Raw genomic sequence first — 17,233 nt, forward strand, 5'->3', positions numbered from 1 at the left:
ATTCCATAGAAAAAGGAAGCCTGCATGTGAGGTTCCAGCCACTGCAAGCATTCCTTGCCCTGTGGGCTCTCCTTCACTCTGGAGATTAACCAGAAGGTTAGACACTCCTCTGCTTTAGGTCCAGAGAGTGGTGACACTGCAGCTGCTAAGTAGTGGCATTATTTATCCATGTCCTTTGTTTAATACGTGAATCCCATTCTGTGTTTGACTCTGATCAGGGCTGCACTGGTCATCTGGCATACTTTCCCCAGTGAGTCGATAGCGATGTGGGCTTGCAAAATTTATTGTACTGAGCCAAACTCCAATCCAAAATTTACCTTGAGGTTGTAGACGTCCCCAAAATTTAGAGGTGATTTTTAATCTGATGGAACGAGGCACTGCAGCAGTTTCAAAGGCAGATCTCCAGGTGTTTCCTATGTGGTCTGTTTTGGTGACCCTAAAGTGGCTGCAAGGTGACAGCCATGTGACGGACTGCAGGATCCCCCGGCAGGAGGGGAGGTGCAGCTCTCTCTCTTGTCTCCCTTGGTGTTGGTTTCCAAGCAGCCCATGGACCAAGCTCAGCCAGCTAGCACAGCCCTTCTCTGGTCCAGTGGAACACCTTTGGACTACATGTATGGTATTGTTCTCCAGATTTGTTATTATCAAAACGATTCTTGTTCATGGTTGCTCCACAACTCAGTCTCAGCGTTGCGTAACGTCACAGGTGTCTGTCTGTGTGTGTGATCTTCAGGATAGGATTAGCGGGTCAGAGGTTAAGGTGGGATTAGGAATTCCCAGCTGGTTAGAGATTTGGATGGTAATGACTTTGGCTTTCTGGGATTTGCAAATGTGCTGTAATGGAGTAGAAGGAGACATTTTACCAAGAGCCAGCTGACCAGTGAAATGGTGACAACAGGGAGATGAATTTCACTGTAAAAAAAAACAATTTTGCAAATCAGCCTGATTGCAGCAGATCCACTGGGAAACCCAGCATTGTTTTTTTAAACTTTGGATCAATCTAACACAGTGACTGTCCCCATCTTGTGCACTGTAGGCAGCCAAGAATCAGGATCAGCATATGCGTCTATTTCTGATGATTGTTCACATGGAAACCACCTGACCACCCAGACCTGGGAAATCTGTCAGGGAGACACAGACCAACTACAGCCCTAACCCACACTAAACATCCACTGTCAAATACCATGTGTAAATACTACTCATTCTTTTAGTTGTAATTCTTATAGTGTACTCTTAGAAATGCCACATTAAAATATGCATCAGGAAATCGAATTATATTTATGTCATTTTATATACAGGTATTATGTGTAATACCTCAGCTTCTGTTGCATCTGTTACAGTGTTCAGTGATTAATATGAATGTCTTTATTTGGATTGTTGAACTTTAGATGTATGTTTGCCAGCAACCTGTAAAACCAGCCCTGAATCAGTATGGTGTTTGTATATATATATAAGCTTTTTGGCAGCAGACTGGAAAAATAAAGATTAAAAATAAGATGAAAGTGTCTGTCACTTTGACTTATTGTTTTTAATAATTTGCAGACAGATTTCTAAGTAGTTAATCATCTTGTAGCAAATAATTAATCTCTGTGACATTTTCATGGATAATATAAAATATGGTGGTGTGAGAGGGTGGTGTTCATTTGCTTCCCCCCCCCTTGATCTATGCACATAATTATGAGGCAAAACGGCAAACACAATGAACAAGCCTCTCCATGTTTTTTATATCAATTTATACCTTTTTATTTTCCAATATAAAGCTTTAGCATTCATCATGGTCTGAAAATAGCACATTCATTTTTACTTCTAAGCAATACAATCAACACAGAAAATGGCAATACAGGTCTGTACATATGCTGGTGGAAATAGGTCAAATAAATATCTCTTAAAGCTGGGTGTAAACCTTAAGTGCTAGTGGCGGCTTTTTATTTTGTTGGTTTCTTGGGCTTTTAGATCTCCGAGTCTATTGAACATCTCACACAAGTAATTCTCCCTTTCTGTGCATGTCTGAATGGCAGTCAGTCGTTTGCAAACGCAATGGCATCCCGGCCCGATGACTCAGCCACCACAGGTCTGAGCTGGATTCCTGTGATGTCATTTGCTAGCTGTACCGCTACCATGGCAACGAGAATTTCTAAGAACAGTCTTATCCCCAACCCCCCACTCCCAACCCCACCTCGATGAGCAGATGAGCGGACCAATCTCTGTCATGTATATTGCAAGAGAGACTCTTGGGACCCATGTCTGTTTGAAATACATGAACTGTCTGAGACTGTGAGGTGTTGCCCCGGCCGGCTCCTCTCCCCTCTACAGGTCAGCTGGGTGTTTCATGGGTCGGCCATCACAGGCTGCTGGATCTCCTGTTCCTCCACATCTTCTGTCACATGGCTGCCAAAGCCACTGTCTACGGTGGCATCTGATACAAAGCCAGGCAGATAAAATGGAGGTCAGTCATTACATGACAGCAGAGATAGAAGGAGGTGTCATAGTGGCAGGGTGTGAAGTAGGTACTGATGTTAGACAAAAGGTCTAATGGCGTGAGATCATACTCACTGCACTAGAAGGCTGGTGGTTACCTCCCCTGTTAAGGCTAGTTCATATTTCACAAGAATGTGGCAGCGCTATGACGCATGCAGCGATGGTGGCGTAATTTCCATTCTAGAGGCCAGCCTTGGAGACCGCATAGGGGTGCCGCACACAAAGGCACGTAACACTCGAAAAGTGAAACACTGCAGCTGGTCCTTTTAGAGGTGCAAATAACCCTCGATCATTCATTGGCCAGGGGAACAGTAGCAGGTAGTCAGAAAGAAAATAGACCCAAGATTGTATACAAACACTTTTTCTACCCTCTATAGTTGACTGAGAAAGTCCAGAAATACCGGCATTTATATGATTCCTTGCTACAGGATTTTAAAGACTCCCAGATGGCTATAAACTGAAATAAAATACATTTGTAAGGCAACGCCATATACCAGTAAATCCTTGCATTAGTAAGTCCTTGCATTAGTGTCCTTGTTTGTTTTATCGTTAATATAGTTCTTATATCATTTTCGATTTTTATTTGGAATCCAGGTTAGTTTTAGTTAGTTTTCAGCATGGTATTTTAAAGATCTATGCGTTTTGTTTTTATATTTTCTAGTTTCAGTTAAAGTTTTTGTAATTTTATTTGGGTAAATGGATAGACGGAAAGTTGTAGGACTAGCTACTGTAAAATGTTGTGATGTAGTTGGCCATTTCCACAAATCATTGCTTTAGTAACAGAAAGCATTTGACATTTGATTTTAATTTATTTCACTTAGTTTAAGTTTTAAATTTTTATTTTTGTATGTTATTTCAGTTCACGAAAATGTTTTTGTTAACGATAATAACCCTGCCTTGCATACTGTAAGGACACAATGTATGATTAGTTTTAGTAAAATTTGTATTTTTAATGTGACATCCAAACCACATTTCATAAACTTTTTCAGCTTTGCTCTATAGCGCCACCCCAGGCCTGCCATCAAAGCACATGGCTGCCTGGCGTGGTGCAAGAACATTTGGCATCGTGGACAGTCCAGCATTACAGTGTGCTTGCTGTTGCAGGACTGTCTGCATGAAGTATGAACCAGGCCTTAGACATTGTAAGCTGCCACCCCAGCATACACATGTAACTATGCAGCCATGGATACCTGTGCTCTGGGCTTTGTCCCTCAGCTCAGTCTGTCTCAGCAGCTTCACTCCCTCATTCAGACCCAATGACTGCAGGGCCTCCACCAGAGTCTCCAGCTGACCACCGCCCAACTGCATGAAAATGGAGAGAAGTGACCAGTGAGCATGCTCAGTGAGGACACAGGGTCAGGTGACCGGTGACCATGCTCATTGGGGACACAGGGTCAGGTGACCGGTGACCATGCTCATTGGGGACACAGGGTCAGGTGACCAGTGAGCATGCTCAGTGAGGACACAGGGTCAGGTGACCGGTGACCATGCTCATTGGAGACACAGGGTCAGGTGACCACTGTGCATGTTCCATGAAGACACAGGTGATGTCTCTCAACATGCATACTTGACTGTATTTGTGTTCTCATGTACCAGTTTTACCTGACCTTCCATTGCCGAATTCTAATACTCAAGAACAGAAGTACAGAGAACGGTAATAATACTCAGATGACATCCTTGCCCAACCCCAAATATCAAGGATGCACTGGTTGCATCCTCGCCGAATGAAACTAATCCCGTGATTAATTGCACCCCAAGTTCATTCTTGGGAGAAAAGTTAGCAAGACTGGTCTTTATATGACCACAAATACGATCTCTGTGTACTTGGTATGGAGAAACACCCAGGGTCTGCTGGCTGAAAAGCATGATCATGTTACCAATGAGCATGTTCTGTACATTTCAAATAAAATTTAAGTGTTTCTCAAACTTAAGTGCCAAGGTATCATATAGGTGATAAAAAAAAATTACACACACAAAAGCTCAGGAATCGCCATGAGTGGCATGATCACACATTTCATTCAAATATGATAAACTTAATTCATTGCAAATAAATTATTTCTTACATATTTGATTTTGGCATTACACTCATCTTATTTTTAATGTATATTGTACATATGTCAGATTTCAGTTAAGTTTGTTAAGTATAGATATTGCAAAATGTAGTTTGGAGCACTTGCAGAAACATTATAAAAGTACATACAGTTCTGTAGTAAGCAATGGTGCCAGTTTGTTTTGAAACCAGATATCTGATCACCAAAGTCTTGGTACATGAAAGTACATGAAGTACATGAAGATGATGAAATGCTGCAGTTGCAACATTTAGCTGGATAAATAAATAAGAAAAACCTAATTCTATTTCTGGGCTCCTTTTATTGAATATGTAGCAACTTTCATGTGTATGCATGAGCCCCATTCACACCTGGCCACACCCCCCCCCCCCCCCCCCGCGGTGTGTTGGCGACTGCCCAGGGTTGGTTCCCGCCTGTGCCCATTGTTCCCAGGATAGGCTCCGGTTCCCCCAGTTGGGATTGAGAGGTATCAAAAAATGGATGGATTGATGGATTTCTATTTTTTTTCAAATTACCATGGTTTCCTTCCATACCACCTGGGGGAGCCCTACATACCACTGTTGGTATGTGTTCCACAGTTTGAGAATCACTGTTCTCATTTGCAATTCTTCACACACTCAATTATAAAATGTTGTTGTACAGCCAAAGATACACCACAGTTAAGGCTGGCTAGCATTACCTGAGGCAGTATCACAGTAAGACAGGACACCAAAGCCTACCTGGTAGTTCTCCAGCAGGTGCTGGCAGGGTGAAGGACTCTTCTGGTACAGGTCGGCCAGTGTGAGCATGCCCAGCTTCTCAGCTAGCTGCCGCAGCGGCACGTGGGACTGGCTCAGAATACCACAGAGTTTGCTGAGTGTCTCGCTGTCCATTTGCGGTTTTGCTGTAGGGAAAGAAGAGGTTAGAAGCTGCAGAGAGGCCTGCCAGGCACAAGGGTCAGGGGCTGTGCAGACACAGGCTGCAGAGAGACCTGCCAGGCACAGGAGTCAGGGGCTGTGCAAACAGAGGCTGCAGAGAGGCCTGCCAGGCACAGGAGTCAGGGGGTGCAAACAGAGGCTGCAGAGAGGCCTGCCAAGCACAGGTGTTGGAGACATAGCCTGCACAGAGGCCTGCCAGGCAAAAGGGTCTAGGGCCCTGTAGGTAGAGCCTGAAGAGGCCTGCCAGGCACAGGGGCCAGGAGCTGTGTAGACACAGGCTGCAGAGAGGCCTGCCAGGTACAGGAGTCAGGGGCTGTGCAAACAGAGGCTGCAGAGAGGCCTGCCAGGCACAGGAGTCAGGGGCTATGCAAACAGAGGATGCAGAGAGGCCTGCCAGGCACAGGTGTTAGAGACTGTGCAGACATAGGCTGCATAGAGGCCTGCCAGGCAAAAGGGTCTAGGGCCGTGTAGGTAGAGCCTGCAGAGAGGCCTGCCAGGCACAGGAGCCAGGAGCTGTGCAGGCAGAGACTGCAGAGAGGCCTGCCAGGCACAGGGGTCTAGGGCCTTGCAGGAAGAGGCTACAGAGAGACCTGTTGGCAAAGGGGTCAGGGGCCATGCAAATAGAGGCTGCAGAGAGGCCTGCCAGCAAAGGGGTCAGGAGGCACTAGCCAACTGTCCAAAGTTATAAATTCTTATTAACAATAATCTCCAGACATGATATATACTAAAATTCTATTAAATACCGTGGATCTGTTACACCAGCTGCTTAAGCAAAAATACAGTAATATGACAGACTGTCAGATCATATCATTGGAACAGGCCTCATTAAGCTGCATGCGTGATGTCTTTCTCTCACCTTCCTCCTGCTTCTCGCTGGGCTTGGGGACTTCTCTGCTCGGCCTGTCGCTCTCTCTACTGTCCAGAATTGCTCTTACCTGCCACAAGGGGGAGCTCACATTATTCAAGCTCTTGAAATGAAGCAGAGGATGTATAAACACAAACAAGGTGCCCAGGTCACAGTTAAGCAGCAGAGACGTTTTGAGTATAGATATAAGACTTCTGTTTGATAGCTTATAGATTCTGAGACTCAACTTCATTAATTTCATTTATCACCTTTGTGATTAATAAATGGGGCGGGTTCCTCACCTTCTGGCACCTGGCCAGGTCTAAGGGGGTATGGCCTCCGGCTCTCTTGCGGGGGTTCTTTGGCACCTCACTGGGGGAAGATGCTGTCTGCTGTTGCATACCCATTTCTTCTACAGCCTCATCTTCCTTGTCATCGTCTTCCTCATCAGAGGAGCTGAGGAAGAGGGGCTCATCATTCTCTAGGTCCTTCCTGGCACCTGAGGGGGGCAAATGCAGAGATCAGTAGCTGGTTTCGAACCTGAGCGCCAGCACTAAGCAAATCGGCGAAGGGCACAGGAGGAAGACCATGATATGTTTCCTGACTGCGAGTGGCTCACCTGCAGCAATGAGCATGGAGCAGAGTGTTGGGGAGCCCAGGCTGGCTGCCAGGTGGAGGGGTGTGTTCCCGCAGAAGGTGCTGGCATTCACGTCGGCCTTCAGCTGCAGATAGAGAGGAACTGCGATGGTAAACTTTAGGGTGTATTTTTTAACATATACTTGATAACCTCGAAGAGGAACAATCATTAAAGCTGTGAAGCTTAAGTTATTTTTTTTCCTATGACGGAGTAGTAATATTTTAGCAAAACTTAAGGATGGTCTAGAACCCAGCTGACTATCAAAGTCCTTGTGATGTGACAGTTGCATGTGTATAACATGTGATGTTGGAATTAACATGATACATCGGGCAGCCCTAGATGGTAGCACCCTGGCAGTGTCACCTGGCCACACTTGGTGAGGAGGTTCTGAGGTTCTGACACATACCTCTGTGATGAGCATGCAGGCCACCTTGAAGAGGTTCTCTCTGACGGCGAGGTGCAAAGCTGTGTTGCCGCTCTTTAGCTCGACCGCATTGACCCGGGCACCGCAGAGCACCAGCGCCCGCAGGCAGCGCTCGCCCCCCTTCTTCACGGCCAGGTGCAGTGGGTAGAGCCCTGGGGGCAAACGAGAGCCATGTCACGGGAACGGAAACCAGGGTAGGAAGGAAGGACGTGATGACTGCATGGCTGCGTTCTCGGCTCCGTACCATGGTAGTCGGCTGTGTTGAACAGGTGGCCGTAGTTCTCCTTTAGGTGGGTCAGGAGGATACGCAGCACAAACTCGTCACCGATATCCGCTGCCAAGTGTAGCACCGTCCTGCCATCCCGGTCCACCAGGGTGGGGTCGGCCCCTGCTTTCAGCAAGAAGTCCAGCACCTTGGGCTGCTTTGTTATGACTGCAAGGTGCAGGGGAGTCTGCAGGGGGGTGGACACACAGAGGACTCTCATTGCTTCACAGGGGATGGTATCGCTACGGCGCAGTGCTGCAAGACAGACAGGGACCCCAGGGGCAGAGCTGGTCCTGCTTACCTGGTTCATGTGATTGCGGATGTTGAGGATCTGCTGCTGGGGAATGGTGCTGATCATATACACCAGCTGCTGGACCACCGCAGGCTGCTGGTGAATGATGGCCAGGTGCAGGGGCCTGGGATATCAAACAGGTAAAGCTGAACACAAGCGGAGCTTCCAGTCACAGAGAGGATCAGTGATGGAGCTGTTTAAGGTTGATATTCTAGGTCTCAGGACTCTGCTTGTGCTGGAGGTTGTGGGGTCGATTCAGGTGCTTGTGTCAGATTGCGATGGTAAAAAAAGAAAAAAGGTGAAGATGATTCTGGATCCTGAGTATGAGGTGGGTTAGAGGGGACGTGCTGCATCTGCCTCGCAACGCAAGGGACTCACGTGTCTCCATTCTCGTCCTGCACGGAGTAGAGCTGCCTCTGAACGGCCAGCAGGAGGCACACGTCGCCCGTGCTGCAGTAGTCCAGTAGGGCCCTGGCGGTACGCCGGGTTGTCTGTGTGGCGCGATTCTGCAGCATGGAAGCTGTAAGGGGAGAGAGGGGTGGGACGACGTATAGTCTCAGTAAGACCTCTGCCAAAACGGCTGCAAGTGCTGGATCAGTGACGTAATGGAGGCGGATCAGACACCTTCCAGCCCCCCCTCCCGCCCCTGGAGGCTCACCAATCTGAAGCAGCTGCTGCTGCAGGGGGGGCCCTCCTGGTGGCACTCTGCTGCCCTCCTGCTGGTCGGCGGGGGTACTGGGGGCTGGCACCGAGGCTGCCATGCGCGTGCCATTGCCCATGAAGGTGCCCATGGAGTTGAAGCCCATGTCCAGCTGTGGGTTAAAGGGGAATCCACCTAGGGGGGAGGGGGGCAGAGAGAACTGCATCAACTTCAGCTGCAGGCCTGCTGACATTACAACCTGTTTCAGAAGGCCTATCTTTTGATTAATGAATCTAAGAAATCTGCTTCCTGTCACCCATGAATCAAAGCCACAAATCTAGACATTAAGCAGAACCCCCCCCCCCCCCCCCAAAAGCTCACTCAGCTGCGGTTTCTTACCGTTTCCTCCTCTACCTGATCCTCCGAAGCTCCCAGGTCCTCGGCCAGTCCCGGCAGCCCCCCCAGGAGGCCCATTCCATGGGTCAAAGGAGTGAGGGAGGGGCTTCTTTTTTTTGCGCTGAACCTCCTCCTTGTCTGATACCGGCATGAGAAAGACGCACAGAGTACATTATGTTCAAAATTGACAAGAAACATCAGGCTTTCTTGCCTTTTTGACTGTGCACAGTTAGGAGCAATTTTAGAATTTTTAAGGTATGGGGCATAAAAGGATCCATAATTGCTTACAGAGTAGCCATCAATATTATTAGCCAATGATATATTTTAAACTATTGAGTAACTGAGAAGGGGGCACTCCTGGGACCAATCAGGTTTTAGCTGGGGCCGGCGACCCTATGGCCCCGCCCCTGTATATGCCACCTGTGTATAGCTACCATGTACAGTACACCTAGGCAGCACTCTAGTATAGAAACAGGTTGAAAATACGGCAGTATCTCTCCCTGGAGTCGGCTTACCTTGCACATGCGGCACGTAGGTGAACTGCTTAGGCTCGCTGCAGTCATTCCCCTTCCGCCTTTTCAGCTGCAGGAACACGGTGACAGGCCGCTCGATGTCCGGAGTGTGGTATTTGGGAGTCTTAAACACAATGGCGTACTGCGGGGAAGATGGTGACACGCAGTGTCATTTTAGTTTTCATTTTTACATTTTTTAATGGGCAAAACATGTTTCAGGTATTTTTAATGGTAATGAAAGATAAATCGCTATTTTAGCTAAATAGTATTTAAAAACGGTAATGGAAAGGGTTTGACATTTTTTTTTAGTTAGTTTCAGAAGCAATATGTATTATTTTCATTTAGTTGTAGTTATTTATCTTCCTATAATTTTATTTTATTTCAGTTTCAGTTTATAGTTTTAGTTTTTGTTAATAATATCCATGGTGCCGCAGCCACTCGGGTTCATGCTTCAGACTCACCTGTTTGTGGACGTCTGTGGGAGAGAAATCGCCAAAGTCTTCCCAGGCTCCCTCCTTATCCTCCTCAAAAAAGCGAATATCAATATCATCTGGGGGAAAAGAAGAAACACAGGTGAATTAATTATTGCTTACTGGGTGCAAAGTACCTGTCTGCTGGGAATTCTGGGAAGTGGGATTCCTCAAGGGTTAAAAAGAACTGCCAGAAAGTCACTGGTAGCGGCTCACCTTTCTGCACCTTGTCACACAAAAGGAAGATCTCATCTCCACCCAGCACGGAGCCGCAGGTCTTGTCCATGCGGGAGATCTTCAGGTTAGAAGCGTTGGGTGACTCTGCAAAGACGCCACGGTGTGATCATGTGACTCGTGATTCTGAGCAGATGAGTCTGCGTGCTGTGTGTGTTCTCTTGCTGCAGGACTCACTGCTGTCATAGATGGGCTTGGAGATAGCCGGCTTCAGGGCTCGGGTGTAGCCCCCATCGCCGTCCTGCAGGTAAGCCGTGAACTTCAGTCTCACCACATTCAGGTCCATCTTGTTGCCCAGCTCTTTGGCCTCCTTTAGTATTTCCTGCTCTTCTGTGTCTGTTTTTAACATGACATTTTTAATTTGACAAAATCTGAATAGCAAAACATTAGAACAGTGTATTACTAGAGTCACTAGAGTCAGTTCACTGTGTGATTATAGGGGGGGGGGGGTTACCAGTGAGGTGGTAGTTCGGTCCCTTCAGCTTCAGCTTCTCCTCCCTAAGTCTCTTGGAGAGGACCTCAAAGACCGCTTTCTTTGTGATGTGGAGGATGCCCAGGTTGTTGAACCTTGAGTGTAAGACAGGATCAACAACAGTGCTTGTTACACCAAGAGCAACAGCTTCCATTACAGAACACTTCACTCCAGTGAAGGTACCTATCTTTCTGGGGACTCTCCATTCATGTCTATAGGCATAACCCTAACCTCAGCTATGACAACCTTAACCCTTACTAGGTCCAAACAAAATATAAGACTTTTGGCATTTTTAGTTTTTTAATGTCACACATAGATTTTCATTAAATTCAATCTTCCCTTGCGGTACAAATAACACATTGTGAGGACATATTACCACACACACACACACACACACACACACACACACACACACACACACACACACAGGTTTGTAATTATAGGTTTGTGGGGACTCTCCATTCATTTCTATTTGGAAAACCCTAATCCCAACATTATGACCTTAACGCCTACTCTGCTCTAACCATACCCATAAGTAATCAAACAAAATATGGCATTTTTAGTTTTTTGATTTCATTCACAGATCTTTGTGCGGACCTGAAGAAAAATTATTTTATTAATGCCAAACCAGCTATTCTCCTGAATTTTTACTGAAACTGACTTGAGCTGGAAAAGCAATCTTGCTAGAAAAACTAATCATTTCCTACCTAAAAGATTCAAGACTTAACAAGCACAGTAACTAAAGCAGTGGGTTTGCTCTCAGCCCAGTGGAGGCACATGATCATAGTCACATGGCCATAGTTGCGTATGCGGTAAATAGTCACATGATCAGAGGATGACAGACAGCCTTCGGTGCGGCACTCACTGCGCCGTCAGGTCAGTGGGCCCCACTTCCATGCTGCACATGCCACTGTCGTTGCAGTGCTTGCCCACCAGGCTGTGTGCGTGCACCCGAGGGGGGTCCATGTGCGTCACCAACTGCACCTCCACCCTGGCGTAACCCATGTAGTTACACACCTGGAGGAAACCATCGCAGCATTAACCACCCAGACAGCAGGCTGCTCAGCTCACTCTCCCGGGGCTAAAACTCATCCATTTCAGATTGGCTGATTATCTATGGTGACGCGCATCTCTATCACAGCCTATCGGCATGCAGCAAATAATACCAGGCCACCCGGAGGCACATGTTCAGACAGGGGTGGGCAGCGCACCTTCACTGTGGGGTAGGTCTTCTTATTCTTCTCACTGGAGGCGCCGGGCAAACCACCATGGGAGGGGCCCTCGCACTCATAGCGAAATCGAAATCCCCTCTGGACAGAAGTGATTTAATGGTTAATCCCCCCAAGTCGAGCCCGTCCAGAACTTTCCAGGCAGGAGTCTCCCAGCTGACACAGTGGCGGCTGTACGCAAGGCCCTGCTTGTTTGTCACATAATTTGTTTACATTTGACGTGCAAACCCACACAGACAGAATGGCAGATCAGGTTGGCCCCCAGTTTGCTTTATTAAGTAGTTATCCCATACTCTTACATAATGTGCAAAAAGGGTACTAAAGTGACCCCAGAATTCTCCCTGTGGTTTCGAATAGGCTTTTAAAACAGACAGATGCCACGCTCACCTGTTTGGGCTCCTCGATGATCTGTAGGTATGGCCCGTTTGCTGTGGAGAACGAAAGGCACGGGGTCATTCTCACAGCGACAGGCTGCCTCTCAGATGTGCCCGGGGGGGTGACGCTCACCTGTGTCTGACAGGTAAGGCTCGCTCTTCACAGACGGCACGAACGAGTACGGGAAGTCCATCATGAACTGCTTGCCGAGCGGAGCGGGGGAAACGGAAACAGCAGTGTGTGTTTCAGTGCAGCTACACTAACCTTATTTACACAGAAAGAGCTAAGCTGGAGATCTTCTGCTTGAGGCAAACTATCAGTTATACTGATCAAAAGTGCTGATTAAACAGCTAAAGGATCTCAGAACAACAACTGGCTAAAATCAATAAATCCCCGGTACTGGCAACAGGCTAGAATAGTGTGTCCTTGTACTCTGCCTTGGGGAACTACCACGTTTTGATTCTTACCTCGTTTTCGATCATGTTGATGTTGTATTGACTTTCTTCCAAGCTGAGGGAAAAAGTGAAAAAAGAACAAATGTCACCATCGGTGTGCAGTGACCGAGCAGGCGATCACAGGGTCACTGGGTCGGGCCACAGCAGCCAGAACTGCACACACCTCTGCACAGCTCACATGTCCCACACTTACGAGACAGGCCTCTTCTCCACAAGAAATGCTCCTACTTCACCTGCATGTCTGGCACCAATTCACACCCTTCCCTTTCAAAGCAGGACTAAGAATAAGTATACAACACCAAATATCAATGATGCGCAGCAGAAGGTGTGTGTAGTTTCCGTTCTCAGCAGATGGCTTAAGATATTGCTGCGGTTAATGTTTTTCTATTTTTTAGTCGCTCTTTTGCTCTCTCTTTGTGTCACTTGTTTCCAGGAAACATATGAGCAAAAAAGCCAGTTAGGAAAGCCCCCAAAATACCAGAGGCCTCCGCAGTCACACAGGCACATGCATCCAGAGGTGGAGACCCTGTCTGGGGGGTGGTCCTATCCCCCATGGAAGGGAGAGGGCTTCTCAAAAACCCTCCCCCACAGTCCTCCCTTCACCATAGACAAAACGCCCTGAGTTTTATCACATTTCAGCTCTCAGTAAGCAGTTCGCTTCACATCTGGGCCCTTTCTGCTCTCCTGACCGTCTTTTTCGGCTAGTGACCAGTTCACGGTGATACCCGTTTTATTCTGTTTACTTCTTAGCAAAAAATGCTTTCAGAACTTTCAATGGACCGTAAGAGCTTAACCACTGTCTGTCACATACTGAGCCCAGTACCGTAAATCGAATTCTCATAACTGCCTGGAATAACCCCAAAGGGGCAAACCCTCTGCTTTGATTTCACCTTACCTGCGAAACAAGAGCAATTTTGACAATTCTACGGAATTCCACAGAATGAAATCTGCATAACCACACTTTACTATTAGACTTAGGGTATATTTGTAAATTTTATATTTTCACTTATTTTTTCTTGAGAAAAATATCTACACAGACTAATCCAAAGAATAAACCAGATGGACATCTTGAAACAAACTGCTGATTTAATTAATGCACTTTCAGGGTTTATGTAAAAATAATGCCGCATGTTCACACACTAGTGTACTCAGGAGCGCAGAATTTTAAAGCTGATTTTAATGATTGTGCTGTCACGTTTCAGCAACTCCCCACCGATGAAAATTTTGAGTATATATCAGCAGATCCAGAAAACTGGCAGCTACCTTAGAAAGAGTCACTGTCATTACATAGCGTTCCCTGTTTGTTAAGCATACAAATAAAGGTGGTTTTGACTGTGTCTTGGGCATGTGTGTTCTATCACATCTCTGAGGGAACGTCAGGGTTCATGGCAACCAGGAACTAGAACCTCTCATCTTACACCCTGTCTGGATGCTGTAACCCCGTCGAGTCCAGAAAGGTCTCCCAGTCTGGGGCTCTAAGTTCCGCTTGAAATGCCCATGAACCCCAGTCACGAAATGTCCTGGTGCCCAGGAGTACAGGAAAAGCTTCCTCTGCACCACAATGCAGGGTCACCCTCACTCATCCAACCGAACATCAGCAGATTTAAAAGCACACCCAGTTTTGCTCTGGGAATGTCGAGGCATCTGCCAAGGTGTCTAAAAGGAAACAGGTCTGTCAAGAGTGAAGATGCATGTTACAGACTGACTTTATAGTGTCATGGCACGTTAATTGCTGGGTCACAGAAATGAATGAATCAGAGAAATACCCTCATGAGATACGTCTACAGAGCAAGATGCAAAGTTGTGAAAAGGTGCATAAAAGTCTGTTCAGTCATCTTCAGTTTTCAGACATGGTAGTTAATTACTTTTATAAAACGGTACCAGTTTATGGGAAAATAATATACGTTACAGAGATAATAAGTGATACAATATAAATAATAAAGCTTTCATTTTGTTTATAGTTTTTATGAAAACTGTGATATACAAGGACATACTTAGTCCATGTCTGATAAAATCAACCTTTAGTTAACCTGACATCTTCCATTCAATGCATTCGTTATCTTGATGATTTTCTAGTAATTTGAGTATAATCCAAGACTGGCGTTCACTAGAATGATGCAACTGTGTGCAATTATGTTTTGAAATGAGAAAGTCTTGCTTTGAACAGAAATGATGTCATTGTCATTCCCGGCAGCAGGGCTGACGTGGTTATTGTTCTGACGGCATGGAGGAGAATGTACCCTGCGATTCTCATCGCTTGGCCAAAATAACAGAAATCAGAGTCTTTTTCCTTTTCTATTGTGGTCATGCCTGGATACTGTATTTTCTGGATTCATTCACATTTCAACAGCGAATACACAGATTTTTGGTTGGTAAATTGCCTGTGGTTTAAAACTGCTAGATTGTTTTTGCTTTAGAAAATTTTCGGGGTAACATACTGGCCTTAACATAGGATTTTTAAGTCTCCTTTTCGTGTGTGCTTTGGAAAAGAATTAACCAGCCTTGGGGCTAAAAACTTTTTGTTAATCTGTAAATTATCACTGTCGGCTTCAGTTTTATTAACGGAACATAACCCATGCCTTGTATTTGGGAGAAATCCTAAGAACATAAACCGTGCACTATACAGTGTGCGTTTGTTACTGTTGTCATATAAAAAAAAATTTAAGCGATCCAATTCTGCGTGGTTATACTAATAAAACCCCACAAAATTTTCACAAACCTCAGCCGTATACATTGCAAGCCCATTCTTCTATGCCCTCTGACGTTTCTTACATCCTCAAGACACATTATCAAGTTTAATCACCTATTTCTTAACCATCACTCAACCAACCCACTAACCACAGAGGGTGCAGACGTCTCTACGACAATGAAATTAACAATCCTGTTATATTATGAGCTGCCACCGATGACCAGGTTATATTACCACGGCCTACAGATGGAGCCGAAATATCTGAATAGCAACTTTCTTAACTGTAAGCAGAAGGAAAAATTAAAAGTGAAGTGAAATACAAGTGTTGAGTTAATGACCTGTCACCCCTCTGCCCCTCATGTGCTGACTTCCTGTAACCCAATTTCAGCATATGCAGCTGCTACTACTAATTTTTCTACTAATGGTAAATATTTAAAACATGAAAGACTCAGTAGAGATGATTTAGTAAAATGCACATACCTCATAGTACTGGACATCGTTCCTGTCACAGTCTGTGCTTTCCGACTGACGGCGCTCTGAAAGATGCAAGCTTCTTTAGATCGCACAGCAATGTCATTGTAAATAATCCCCAAATCTGTTTCGGAAATAACTGCGAACAGTCCCTGTCGGCTCTCCTGACAGTACATAGCAATCTTCCCTCCCACCCCCAGCGCGCAGGGAATTTCCGATCAAGCTCTTCAGCTCTGCAGCAACATTGGGCTTTTGCATCGCGGATGCTCCAAACCCTTGCAGGTAGGGAACGGCCAGAAGACTCCCGTTTCCAGAGCCCCATGTTAGCCCAAAACGGATGTTGCTTTGCTTACAATGCAATCGATTCTCGTTTTTGTACCAGTACATCTTCGTTAAGGAAGCTTCTTTCCCCCCCTATAATAAATACACAAATTTATATGGCAAATGCTTCGCCAAAAAGAGATGAAGACCCTCGGTGTAGCATTTCTTTGAAATGAGTAATCCGTTTTTAAAACTTGTTGGCACGCCACCGATCCCCTTTCTAGCGTCGCAACTTAGCACTTCTCTCACTTCTATTGACAAACTGAGGAGATAAATGTAGTCATTCAAGCCCTACAGCCTTACGTGTAACATCTATATTACACGTAACTATATATAAAAAGAAAAAACAGTATAACTATTTTCTGACCGAAGGAACGACAAAATACCATGTGCTAAATGGGTTAGTTTCGGTAAACTGTGTTAAAGCATATTCTTTAATAACTCCAGAGGAAGTCATAACACTTTTTATGTATATCCAATAGCAAAACATTTTCTTACCTTCACTAGGTTTTGGAAGAGGCGGACTTGTCAATATCTGTAGCAATAATGGATATTATTGAAACGCAAACTGAAATCCTAGTTTTGTTCCATTAGAATTTCCCTACTCATTTATCCGAATAGCCAGTATGCAGGTTATTGTCAATCGAAATGAATGTTTCTGTTGCACAATTTACCCCCTCCTGCACTTCGGCATCAAATGGAAATCCCCTGAAAGGGGAATTCCGTGGGCATGAACGTCAGGAGTGCTTGTAGCTCATTGGTTTTAGCGATCGTCAATTACATAAGAACGCCCCTCCTTAAACACGAATGTCAGCATAAGAACTTCTCACAATCCGGTGTACACCATGTGCGATTTCGCAGGCGGAACTCTTATAGCTCTAAATATACCTGGAAAGACCCAATATTATATATGAAAGAATATGTAATATATACGTAAAAGTTCTTCAAAAGGAAAGTACTCTGTAAATAAAGTTCTTCCATTTTTTCATGTTCATCTTCAGAAATACAATCTATTGTATTATATTAATTGTTAAAATAATTAGTGT

At 45.5% G+C, this 17,233-nt stretch overlaps 1 protein-coding gene across 5 annotated transcripts; it reads right to left on the reverse strand.

Annotated features, from left to right (window-relative positions):
- Positions 1-1,713: 1,713 nt before the first annotated feature.
- Positions 1,714-17,082, reverse strand: LOC125739347 (nuclear factor NF-kappa-B p100 subunit-like). 5 transcript variants are annotated; one of them, XM_049009367.1, is made up of 24 exons: positions 16,686-17,078; positions 15,876-15,931; positions 12,719-12,761; positions 12,384-12,453; positions 12,264-12,304; positions 11,859-11,957; positions 11,513-11,664; positions 10,630-10,742; positions 10,353-10,511; positions 10,158-10,262; positions 9,933-10,021; positions 9,475-9,613; positions 8,963-9,097; positions 8,582-8,758; positions 8,302-8,443; positions 7,933-8,047; positions 7,611-7,818; positions 7,349-7,518; positions 6,925-7,027; positions 6,608-6,804; positions 6,318-6,396; positions 5,264-5,427; positions 3,666-3,777; positions 1,714-2,413 (listed from the first exon to the last, which is right to left on the reverse strand). In XM_049009367.1, exons 2-24 carry the CDS (start codon positions 15,890-15,892, stop codon positions 2,325-2,327), a joined length of 2,718 nt encoding a protein of 905 aa, XP_048865324.1. In that variant the 5' UTR covers positions 15,893-15,931; positions 16,686-17,078; the 3' UTR covers positions 1,714-2,324. The 5 variants fall into 5 exon arrangements, with proteins under 5 accessions (XP_048865324.1, XP_048865326.1, XP_048865321.1 ...); XM_049009369.1 differs by having other exon boundaries at positions 12,384-12,450; positions 16,686-17,077; XM_049009364.1 differs by having other exon boundaries at positions 1,714-3,777; positions 16,686-17,082.
- Positions 17,083-17,233: the final 151 nt, after the last annotated feature.

This window comes from Brienomyrus brachyistius, chromosome 3, assembly GCF_023856365.1.
Source record: "Brienomyrus brachyistius isolate T26 chromosome 3, BBRACH_0.4, whole genome shotgun sequence".
Lineage (NCBI taxonomy): Eukaryota > Metazoa > Chordata > Actinopteri > Osteoglossiformes > Mormyridae > Brienomyrus > Brienomyrus brachyistius.

What these genes read in the sequence shown, in the direction of transcription:
- LOC125739347 (XM_049009364.1), bottom strand. An exon ending in CAACACAGCCGACTACCATG is followed by an intron (nt 7,519 to 7,610) that starts GTACGGAGCCGA and finishes GTTTGCCCCCAG; the next exon opens with GGCTCTACCCACTGCACCTG. An exon ending in CAGCGAGAAGCAGGAGGAAG is followed by an intron (nt 5,428 to 6,317) that starts GTGAGAGAAAGA and finishes CTTTCCCTACAG; the next exon opens with CAAAACCGCAAATGGACAGC.